A 12,825-nucleotide genomic window follows, 5' to 3' on the forward strand; every position below is an offset into this window, starting at 1 on the left:
AGTAAACTGTAATGAGACTCCAGCACTTTTGGCAGCAGTACATTACCTCTGCTGGCAGGAAGATGTGATTAAAGTGAACATGGTTTTTATCATGGGAACAGTGATAGGAGCCTTGTGTAGCCAATGGTATTATCAGAGGAACCATTGTTTATTAATAGACTCAGCCTATGTTCTATTCTTCATATAACTTCTTCCAATGAAAGTACTCCCACACAGACTCATTTATAAATGGAAGATACTCAGATCCACCTCAAGGATGCAACATCTGTCCAACACGATGATCAGGTGATGAAACCTGACCAGTAAAGGAGAAGTGAGCTTGGTGATTCCCAGTCACTCTGTGCCTAAGGTACCTGTAAATCTTCAATGTTACTGTTCCATAGATGATGGCAAATCCCAGTGTTCGCACCCATCGCAGAAGAACACATCGGAAAACACTGGGTTGAAAGTATAGGATAAATACCTGTTGGATGAACAAAAAGACAGGCAGACTTTAACATTGATTTAATAATTGGGTAGATGCCCAGGTTTGTAGTGAGTCACTCCCCTCCCAACTCCCTAAAGCTTGTCACTGGGTCAAAATCCTTCAAGTCCCTTCCTATTTGCACTGTGGGGTTATCTATCCTCCCACCCTCACCCATTGAGCTGCTGACAGCAGCTCACCACCACCTTATCAAAGACAATTTGATTGGACAATAAATGCTGGTCTAGCCAATGACACCCAGATCCCTGAATGAATTAAACAAAAGGTTAACGAATTTCTGTTGAAATGCTCATTAAATGCTAGGATCCTGTTCACTGCCCTTGGTGTAAGAGGAAATGTACACTGATATTGTGATGGAACATTGCTTGTCTTCCAATCCTTCTTCTGTGCATTCTATAGCACCTCTTTTACTGTATTTTAAAGTCCACAATGTGACATTAACAGTGCTATACTAGTGAAGGAGCAGCCAAGTCAATTCAATTAAATCCCAGGGAGTGTCCTTTCTCCCAATGTGGGAGATGTGCCTGTGAAGGGGCTGCACAGACAGAGAGCTTTTGTAGCTCTGTGCGGAGTGAGCAGCTTATACATAAGTTTTCAAAGAATCCCTGCAGTGTGGAAACAAGCCCTTTGGCCCAACAGGTGCACACTGACCCTCCGAAGATTCACCCACCCAGACCTATTCCCTTACCCTTTAACTCTACATTTACCCCTGACTAATGCACCTAACCTACATATCCTGAACACTATCCTAAACATGGCCACAGCGTCTAGGGAATTATTACTGCCCAACGGAGGAGTCTTCATGTTGATGAGGACAGAATCTACCTGTCTGCGATCCTTCTCATCCCTGGTTGACTTATCCCATTTTTCACACATTTGTGTTTTCAATCACTGGCGTTTGGGGTTACAGTGTTTCCACCAATTCTCCTTTCTAATGTTTTTGACAAACAATCAATCAAATTAAACCAAATTAGAATTGACTAAAGGGCATCGCAACTAAAATGAAATAACAAATGAAACTTATCAAATGTATTTACAATATTATGTTTCTTGGGGGGGAGGGAAGGTGAAGCATCTCTAGCCCCTGTGGTGCCCACTGGTCATGGAAGGCCTGAAGTATACCAATGGACAATGCATGCACTCTCGCCAAGTGCAGGAGTAGCCGCTGAAGAGATGCAAGCCACTGGCTGCACCAAGACCCTCCACAGCCCACTGCCTGAACTGTTAGTGACCACCTTGGCCAAATCCAGAGGCCAGAGCCATGAGAGGGTCTCGGATCTTTCTACTCCTCCCCACACAGTGTTTCTCAGCATCAGAAACACAGAATCCTTCATAGAGACATTTTGAACCAATCTGTTCAGAAATGTTATGACACACCTTTGGAGCAGGTGGGCCATGAACTTGGGTCTCCTGGCTCAAAGGTAGGGACACTACCACAGTGCCACTATGCTGAATCTAAGGGCCTGACTAATTAGTGTTGGTAGAGGATAAACTACGATGGACCCTTAATGAGAAGATACACTTGTCTGGCACAAGATATAGTTTATTTTAAAATTAGCCTTTTTCTAAGCAAACTACTCAGAAACATTGTTTAAAGACTCAGGGGCAGGTTCGACTTGAACCCAGGTATCTGACTCAGAGGTAAAAACACTATCGCACTGCCACTATCCTTCACATTACGCTGAATCTAAGGGCGTGTCTAATTAGCATTGGTCCAGGAGAGTGAGTCTTCACAAGGAGAGGCACATGTAATACACAAGACATTTGTTCTTGCACAATAGCAATAAGTAGAAGTTAAATTGATTAATTAGGCAGAATTCTAAAGACTATCAGGTGCCAGGTCTGTCTCGTCCTCCACCCAAAAAAAATGTGATATCATTTGATTGAGATAGCACTAGATCCACCCAGTGTTCACTCTTTCAGAACCATTGCATTTTATAATACCACCACCACTTTAGATTGGTCACTTGGATGCAGTAATGAAGGATGGCCCGAAGTGTGCCCTTTAAAAATCAGCACCTTCCCGAGTCGAGGTGGGGTCTCAGGGTATTCCTGGTGCTGTCTGAGCAGCAGGGACACTCAACAGACCAGAAATGGTACAACAACAGTGTGCACTTTCAAACAAAATTGGATCGAAAAGCTCACTTTTAATTATCCAACAAAAAGTGGAAATATTTTCACTTTTGATTTGTTTTAAATTACTTCTATTTCCTTTGTTTAAGCTTCACATTAGAAACGGCTTCTGAATTTGTGCTGTATTGAGGAAGTGCTCCTGACTGAAGTTGTAAATGGGGGCGGGGGGAGGCAGAGGGTGGACATTGCAGTAGCACTTTCATTTCACAGCTCAGCAAGCTCCTGAGTTCAGTCCTACACCCCAGACTTAAGAACAGAGTTGGAGCTGATGCCCCCAGCGCTGTCGGAGTGCTGCACAGTCACACAGGAGACTAAAGATTACCCTGAGGCTCCATCTGCTCTCACAGGTGGATGTACAAGTCCTTTGGTATTGTTGGGAAAAACAGATGAGTTTTTGCTTTCCTTGGTCAACATTCATCCCTAACCAATGTCAATAAAAACAAGTTATGATAGTAATTGTGTTGCTGTCTGTTGGACCTTGCTGCAGGTCAATTGGCTGCTCTGTTTCCTACATTATAACTGTGGCAGCATTTCACTGGCCATAAAGTTACTTTCAGATATCCTGAGTTTGCAGAAGATTTTTAATGCATTTTTTTTCTTCTTTATTGGGATCCAAATTCTAGTCTGACAGATTAAACCTTCCTTTCCACTGTTGGACTTGCACAAGTTTATAATTAGGGTGGCACGGTGGCTCAGTGGTTAGCACTGCTGCCTCACAGCACCAGGGACCCGAGTTTGTTTCAGCCTCGGGTGACTGTCTGTGTGAAGTTCGCACATTCTCCTCGTGTTTGCATGGATTCCTCTGGGTGCTCCGGTTTCCTCCCACAGTGCAAAGATGTGCAGATTAGGTGGATTGGCCATGCTAAGTTGCCTTGTAGTGTTGAGAGATGTGCGGACTGGGTGGATTAGTTGTGGGGAATGCAGGGTTACAGGGATAGGGTGGGGCCTGAATCAGATTGTGATACTCTTTCGAGGATTGGTGCAGACTTGATGGGCCAAATGGCCTCTTTCTGCACTGTAGGGATTCTATATAATGTTCTTGGTCTTGCTGTGCTGCTAATGGAATAATTACAAAGTCTGCTGAGGTAAGGAAACATGACGTCCATTTAAGAAACTTCTTAACCTGGCTTCATCTTGCTGTGAGGCTGCAAGAGAGAGTTGGTTCAATTGATGTCACTCCACTTCTTGTGATGATTGCTACACAGTGTCTCATTAACATACAACACAGTCAGACTTAAATTCTGTGCCACATGTCCCAAATCTCTGACAATAGAGTTTTTCTACAGAGCAAACTGAAGTGGTGGGTTCATTAATCAACTCAAAAATGTACTCTCTGTTCCTTTTGAAGGGATTGGAAATTTGGGTCCTTCATGTGGTATTGTGGTTTCTGTTGGGTAGAATAACTGGAAGAAGACTTGAGTTCAATAATCAGAGCATCGTCAAGATTTCTCAATGAACTCAGCATCTCCTTTCTGTTTGACTGTGTCAATATCTCCTTTGACTGTGTAAAAGGTTGTTTTGTGTGGAAGTTAATCACTATCTGTTGCATTGCCAAATTACCAATTTTAATTTGAGTGAGGCAGAACTGTAGAAATGGTGTGTGCTCAACTACTTAGGAACATGAAAGATCATGATGAAGCAGTGAAAGACTGTTTGAATGAATAATTTAAAGGTAAAATTGTCCATGATTGCTAAATTTACCAAGAGTCACAAGTATAACAGGAAAAAGCCTTGTGTTTACATTTGCTTAAAATAATCATAACATTATTGGGACAATATTGAGGCTGGTTTACTCTTCATTGAGCCTATACTACACCTGACATGATAATGCTACATAATGGCATATCCCAGTCATAACTTGAAGATCAAAATATTGTGTTCAGAAAAAGAACATAAATGAATTGGAAGAAAGGGAGAGAGATACAATTACCACTCAGCCCAACTTCCCATTATTCCAACATAAGGCAAATTCAACATGAACTGTTGGAATTACAACTTTAATAGTTAAAAATAAAAATGACTAATCCTTGATCAGGAACGAGATGACAAAAGTGAGCAATTATCATTAGATGCGTCAAACATGTAAATTCACTTACCAAATTTAGAATGAGCCATCTGTCATCCATCTACAAAGAAAAGCTCTCACAGAGGCACTGATTCACCAGCAGCATAATTGCTGGCTTCAATATTACACTGTCAATGCACTTTGATGAAATCTGCCTGTTTTTCAGGATCAAAAAATGGTCAATAACAGACTGGACCAGGGTCACTCAGAGTTCCTGCTGAAGAGACATTAGCCAAAGGTGGGAAAACAGGGCAACAGTTTTTACAGGCTCATTTTCCTGCCTGTTTGCATTTTTGGTATGAGTGCATGAAGATTGCAGGAATCTGATACATACTTGAACATTTGGAGGGTTACAGGGAAACTGTGGAGAGTGCATTAATTGGATGGTTCTTACAAAGTGCTTGCATACATATGATGGGTTAAATGATCTCTTCTGCAGTACGACCCTATAATTAAAATTGGTGTTCCTGACCCCCTCAGAGTGCAGTGGAACACAAACACAGACATATGGGATTTCCCCAGAATTTTAAGGTTGTGGGCAGAGGCAAGAGTAGAATTTGGGACAGGTGTTGCCCAGATGTGGGGGTATTTGAGACAATTGTTCAGTGTTTGGTATCTGTGACAGTTATTGTTAGTTCTGGGGTATCTAGGGCAGTGGTGAGGGGTATGTGGGATATTTGTTGTCAAGCATTGGGGTATCTGGGAGGGATGCTGGCCAGGGCTTGGGTACCTGGGACAGGTTTAGCCCAGTGGTTACGTCCCTGGGAAAGGTATTGCCCAGTGGTTAGGTACCTGGACAGGGTGCTGCTCAGTGTGGTGTACCTGGGACAGGGGCTGTCCATACCTGAGTGGTGTGGATTCTTAAGTCTGTCTTCCCGACCAAGCAGCTAATTCAGTACTTACTGGAAAATACAGCAGGATGGATCCACCCAGAATGGTCTCCAACAGGAGCAATCCTGATGCTCTGATTCGCTGTGAAGGAAAAGTAAGGTTTACATTTTCTGACTAGATCAGGTCTCTCAGCAGAGTGATATTGAGAAGTGGCTCTCACATTTCAAACAACAATTCTGCTCCTTTCCAATCCCTGCCCAACACATCCTCTAGACCAGTGTCCACTGAGCTTAGAAAACCTACAAAACTACAATAAAAACTTAAAATGTACACGTCATTAGGGAAATAAAAGTGTGTAAATAAAACCAGTGGAATGTTTCACCACTTTCAATGGATTTACAAAGTAGACAACCAGTTTGTTGTGTAGTCAGTTTGCATTCTGTCTGTACAATACTATAAAATACTAAGAAAACTGATGGAAACTCATTTAGCCACATTCTGAATCTGTGCCCTATAGTCCTAATTTTGGAATGGTGCACTTTTTTCTCTAAATGTTTTATGGTAATGATCAGAACGAGACGTACAAACTGAACTGCGACTCTTCTAAGCTTATGAATGCGAAGAAACATTATCTTGTACTTAGATCACACTTGGTGATCTCAGGTTGTCCCAAAGCACTTTCCTGCCAATGAAGTCCTCCTGAAGTGTAGATGTTGTGGGAGCAGTTAACTTACACAAAGTAAGATCCCACAAAAAAACAACCATGTGGTAATAGACAGATAACCTGTCTGCAGGAGTTGGATCTGGGATAAATATTGGCAGGACTTGGGAAAGAACTTCCCTCCTTTTCTTTGAAATAGTGCCTGGTTTGATCATTCATTCAAACCTCTGATGTTTCTGTTGAAGGTCCTGATGCCAATGTCTACACTCTGATGCTAAGCCTTTCACCACTGTTCAGTTCTCCTTCCTCTTCTAACACTGAGAATTCTCTGATGTTACTATCCTCAAAGGCATTCGTTACATAGGAGTCTCATCAGTAAATGTCAGTAGGGTGACTTGATGACAGGGGAAGAGCAAGCACAGGAGGTGGAGAGTTAATCACAGACAAGATTAATTATCTTGTCACCCGGTGGATGCACACTTACCATCTCCAGTAGGAGTCATTGCCTTGCAATCATAAGCACAATCCTGACTGATTCTCTCCTACTGACACCAATTGTAGTCCAACTGAGGCTTAACTTCCCTCATGACTGAGATCACTTAATTTAACACAGAGCAGGATCAGTCTTGCATGAGAATCAGACACTTTCCTTTTTGAATGCTTTGATACATTTTCAAAGACTTTTACAGAGCCAGACAACAATGGGTATAACTCTATTAGTAATAACTGCAGTATATGTTGCTGCTGGTGTCAGTCACACATTTGAGTCAATCGTGGAGTCAGCTCTCACTCCAGAGATTTGGCAGGTACTCCATCATCCAGGCAGGTGCTCGGTACAGGAATGCGGGAGTCCTGCACTCTAGGAGGTCCTGTTTAGAATTTGAACCTGTCTGTTCCCTCAGGTACAAGATCCTTAAGACTATTCAGAGGAGTACAGGGGAATTCTTCCTGGTACTGAGGCCAACACCTATCATTTCAAACAGCTAGAAAACAGAAGATCTCATCAATATCACATTGCTGCTTGTGGGATCTTGCTGTGTGCAAGAGGCTTGGCTACAAGCCCACCTGCTCCAAAAGTGTGCCATAACATTTCTGAACAGGTTGATTTAAAAATAACTCAGTATCTCCCTTTAAGTGGAGCTCGATTAACCAATAAGCCGCAGGGACTGGACTGCATTTCCTAACTGCGTGTGTTGTTTGATTGCCAAAGCTAAACATTCGATGTCAGCCATCTGTGAGTTTGAGTATGGCTCCAGGATTTGATGGTGCAGATCTATTTATACACAGCAGCTTATTGTGATCAGGTATGTGCTGCCTTAAAAAGCATTGAAAACAAATTCAAATGGTACACCTTGTTACACAGTCTGCTCTCACTACCCCTTGACAGCCTTGCCTTTAATTAATTATTTAGATCTTATGGTCAGAAATTCTTTCTCTAAACCATACTGACTCTCTAGCTTCTACTCCTCAAAATGTATCCTTAAAACTCATGATGACTTCAACCATTTAATATTGCATTTTTTAAAATAGCTTTTAGGGTATTTTCCACATTTTAAGTATGTATATTGGACTCATTTAATCCTGATGATGTTGTAGTACATATATACCAGACACATAGACACACACAGACACACACACACTTACACAAACAGACACAGACACACAGACACACTTATACAAACACACACAGACACGCACACATGCACACATACACACCCACACAAGCACACACCCACACACACACCCCTACACACACAAAAGTTTGCACACAGAGACATACACAGAGATATACACATATACTGAAGTGCACAGACAAGCAGAGATACCCACACAGGCTTACACAAATTCAAACACTTATAAATACATTCATGTACACACATGCATACCAACACACATACAAATGCTCTTAGCTGTGCAGACTCAAAAATATACACACTCATATAACACATGCCTAAATCAGATGACGGGGTGACTTACCTTATTTTTTCTGAAGCGATAGACTATGACCATACTGATGAACACCAATAGCATGCAAAAAGCTTGGAAGATAAGGACAGCAAGTCTTAAATGGCCATCCACCTGGGTGAGACATGGAGCATCACTAACACATGAGCCACAACCTTCCTTGCATGGTAGACACTGAAACAGTCTCTGGGGCTCCCCAGCAGCATAGCGACTGAAGTAGGATATGTGTTTATCATCCTGCCCTGAAATCATACCAAAAGGAGAAACTCTGAACCTTGCAGTACAGATTGGCCCTAAGCAGTGAATCCTTCTCCAGATACAAGTTATTTTAAAATAGACAGGATTAAATTAAATTGACAAAATTCACAAATCATGAAAATATACAAAGTCAGAAAGTTATTTTTTAATGCTCATCTTAATTTAAACTCACCCCACTCTCTTACAGGAAGCCAGACTGGGAGGGGGAATCACAGCTAACTATCTACCCATGTCCCAAACCCCGTAATTAACTCAAGTCCATTGTTAATACCCAATTTTGATTACCCTACATTTATCTTTTGTAAATAGCTTAGCTTTAACAGATCCAAAAAGCCATTCAAGCTAGAGGTCAAAATGATTATGTTGACAAGTCTTAACCAAGACTAGGGTTAGATTCCAATGTGAAAGAGTGGGTGTGTCAGATACACTCTCAGCAAAAGTAGTTAATATTGGATAGAACTTAAAACTGGACAATTCTTTCATTAGGAATGTGATCAAGATTAGAAGAGTATCGTTTTCAATGGAATAATGTGAGCAGAAGGAAGCAGGCATCATTGAGATGTTGATTGAGATATTTGGTCAAAGGTTACATGTTCTTGAGTCTACCTGATTTACCTTTGGGGATTAAAAAGAAGCTTTGCAAAATATTCTTTCTGAACATTAAATGAGTTGGATCAAGGGCAGATTATACACGATCAATAAGTCATCTTGAGTCCTGGCTTTCTTATCTTCATAACTGTTTCTTGTGGAGGATTGGATACTTACTGCTGAAGCCGTTGGTTGAGATAAGGTTCGGGTTGTAATATCCTTCTTTACAGACACACTGATAGGCTCCCAGTTGAAACCCTTGTCCTTTGAGTGGAATGCACTGGAATTGAAAGAGATGTCAAGTGTCTTTAATTTATCCTTTTATTCCAGTGGAGCTGGGGCTAGTTCCAGCAGCTCTGTGTGTCTGTATTGATTCACATCATTCCCTGTTTGTAAAAGGAAGCAACTCTAAAATTTAGGCAAACAACCACATTTTATTTCTCACAATTTTCAAACTCTTCTCCCCAAGAACCTGTTGGTGTTTTGTGGTAGAGTTCTAAAGCTGTCTGGTTCTCTTGCGTGAACTCTGATGATCAACACTGATACAACACTTGACCATAATGAGTCTGAAACTCTTAATCTCATGAGCCTCATATTGGGTGGTTTGTTTCTTAATGATATTCATTGTTAAATTTAGCATACAGACAGCACTGGCACCATTGGCCAAATGCCATCACACTCTGCCTTATCATTCGATGATTTTATGAAGATGATGGGTGGGGAATCTGACCTTCTCCAGCTTGACTGTGGCTCAGTTGGTAGTACAGATGTCTTGGAGTCAGAAGGGTGAGAGCCCCATGTCTTAAGCAGTCAACTCTCAGCTAATAGCTTAGTTCAACACTGCACTCTCAATAATGTTGTCTTTCAAATGAAATATTAATCTAATGTCCTGTCTGCTCTCTCCAATGTTCAATAATGATCTGATACTGTTCATTGGATCAGTAGGTGTCACTAAAACAGATGACAATCATTTATTTCAATGTGGGATCTTGCTGTGTGAATTGTTTGATTGATTGTAAAGCAATTTGGGACATTCCAAAGATTTGAGGGACACAGCAGAAATGCAGGACTTAACATTTTTGTTGTTAAAGAACACATCAACTTCCAGTGGGGTCATGGGTTCTAGTCAAAAATAGAAAGGTTGGCATATTACCCCAAAATTATCAGTACCTAACTCTCACAATACCACAGGGTGCTGAGGCCAGTTGCTATTGTCTTACTGTTATCACACTGGAGTGCTGTTAATTCACTGCAACCTGGGGATTGTACCTGGGTCTGTTTCTTTGGGCAATATATGTCGCGGCTGCACAACCTGAACATAAGCAACAAGGAGATACAATAGCTTGCACCAAGATTTTGACAGATGTGTGAAAGCACATAGTTTTCAGCAGGATATGAGAAGCACTGCCCTCAGAAATATCAACTGAAATTTTCTCAGCAAGCCTGGAGGGATCAGAGCAGAAAGGTTAATGTATAAATATTAAATAGCTGAGAATGTCATCCCAGGGTTGATGCATCGAGTTCTTCAGAAGTGTGCTATCCACAGCAGTGAGCTGATAGTCACGTTCAGTGATCTGCTTTATAGATAAACTCGCCATGATGTTGAAATTATTTGAAAGGTCACATTGTATTTAGACAAGAGAAAAGCTACTTTCTGTTAATCAACTCACGATTAATTAAAACCGGGATTGGGTGATGGTTTGTCACAAATATTTCTCTTTAATCTCCGTGCCAGATGTTGACAAGTCAGTTCCTTCCAGGCTGGAGGGTGTTGGAAATGCAGCTCATCGAGCTGTTCAAACTCTATCTCTAAAATAGCTTTATAAATGAGCTATTCTGTTTGTTAAGCCTTTCCCTTTTGCTCTTGAAAGTTTGGATTGCTTGTTTTAGAAGTATCTGTCACTATCTCCACCCCATCCAGATATGGATTTGGTGTCTATTCATCTGTGGAGGGCATCACAGTGGAGTTAGGCATATTCTCACTCTGTATTTATGATCTTTAAAAATTCTTTCTTGGAATGTGAGAATCATTGGCTTGGTCAGAATTTATTAATCATGACTAACCATACTGGGGAAGGTGACGATGGGCTGTCTCCCTGAATTGCTGTTGTAATCCTTGGGGATAGGGACACCCAGGGCTGTTAGTGAGGAGGCAGCTCCAAGGTGATGACCCAGCACAGTGAAGTAACAGCGATATATTTCAAAGTCAAGGGTCTTGTGTGACCTGGAGGGGATGTTGCAGACGGTGCTGTTCTTGTCCTTCTGGGTGGTGGGTTCGGAAGGTGCTGTTGAAGGGAGGTTTGGCGAGTTACTATATCAGGTAGACAGTACACACTACTGTAATCAAAAGCAGCAACTACAACTAATTTTTCTTCCTCCTTTGCCCAGGGGTGTCAAAGCAAATTGTGATCAAGGTTGAGTTTGAGTTGACCTTGATCTTCGGCCAAGGGCTTGAGTTCATGAACGTGATGGTGTGTGGAGGTCAGAGCCAATCATCAACTGAATCCCTGCAGAGAGATATGTTTTCTCTTTAATCACTCTGCTCTGAACTTGATGGAAGATTTTCTTTGTTAAAGTTGAACTTTGAAAGCTATTATCACTTAAAGAGATTATCGAAATCCCAGGATAAGTGATACAACCATTAGGAAATCAACGTTAAACATGGGAAATCCTCCTTAAAACCTAAATGGACCTTAATGCTACCATTGTAAAATTTCCACTTCATTAAAATTGCCTCTGACTGGGATCAGTCTCAGTAATAGCTCTCCAAAGACCATTGCATTTACATGGCCATCTGCACAGCTCTCCCTCTCACTCGCTCTGAGAGTCACCAATTCCCGGCACAACTTTCCTGCAACATGATCGTGTCTGCACTTGCTGCTGGTTCACCCCTCTCACTATCCCAAGAGTATCCACCACAACAGCAATCAGCTTCACTTGAGTAAAAGCTGGAAAGTGCAAGATTGCAAAATGTTACTTGACAGAATCAGCCTCAACGTTAAAAGGCACATGGTGGGTTCCAAATGCACTGTGAAGACATTTAGCTTTGGGGTCAAATGTAGACCTTCTTGAACCCCGTGACCTTGCACCATTCTGAATAGGGCACACACCTACTTTATTTGAAATGTAGTAGTTAAATGAGGAGAAAGTATTTCCACTGACAGGAGGGTCAGTAAGGTAAAAACAATGACTGCAGATGCTGAAAATCAAATACTGGATTAGTGGTGGTGGAAGAGCACAGCAGTTCAGGCAGCATCCAACTGTGCTCTTCCAGCACCACTAATCCAGGAGGGTCAGTAAGCAGAGCACAAAACATGAGTGAAAGAACCAGAGCAGAGACAAAGTTGTTTTTATGCGCAACTATTTATTATAATCCCAGAATGCACAGCCTGAAACGGTGGAGAATAATGACTTTAAACTGGCAATTGGATAGAATTGTGAAAGTTAGAAATGTGCAGGAATGGAGGAAAAGAGCAGGGTACTCGGGCAAATTGGATAGCTCTCCCAAAGAGCTGGCACAGGCGAGTAATGGGCTGAATGGCTTCTTTGGGTGACAATAAGCTATTTCATGAGGTAAATTTAAAAAAGCAAACTACATTTGAAATAAAATACAATCAAACACTGCTTCAATTAACAGATTACGGTACAACAGGTCTATTTGAAATCACAAGCTTTTGGAGCATAGCCTCTGAAGAAGGAGCAGCACTCTGAAAGCTTGTGGTTTCAAATAGACCTTTTGGACTAGAACGTGGTGTGGTGTGAGTTCTGACTTTGTCCACCCCAGTCCAACACCGGCACCTCCACACCGTTTAACCGAGAACCAGATGGAAAGCTGATTTG

At 41.6% G+C, this 12,825-nt stretch overlaps 1 protein-coding gene across 1 annotated transcript in view; it reads right to left on the minus strand.

Moving 5' to 3' along the window:
- The window catches only part of gpr179 (G protein-coupled receptor 179), a 90,753-nt gene that overhangs the window by 35,166 nt on the left and 42,762 nt on the right, over positions 1-12,825 (minus strand). Inside the window, exons 3-6 of the mRNA XM_072561300.1 lie at positions 9,163-9,265; positions 8,152-8,381; positions 5,586-5,654; positions 354-463 (exon numbers count right to left, since the gene is read on the minus strand). Of these exons, the coding sequence (XP_072417401.1) occupies positions 354-463; positions 5,586-5,654; positions 8,152-8,381; positions 9,163-9,265 (512 nt within the window). The remainder of the gene's footprint in view (positions 1-353; positions 464-5,585; positions 5,655-8,151; positions 8,382-9,162; positions 9,266-12,825) is intronic.

Source organism: Chiloscyllium punctatum, chromosome 42 (genome assembly GCF_047496795.1).
Source record: "Chiloscyllium punctatum isolate Juve2018m chromosome 42, sChiPun1.3, whole genome shotgun sequence".
Lineage (NCBI taxonomy): Eukaryota > Metazoa > Chordata > Chondrichthyes > Orectolobiformes > Hemiscylliidae > Chiloscyllium > Chiloscyllium punctatum.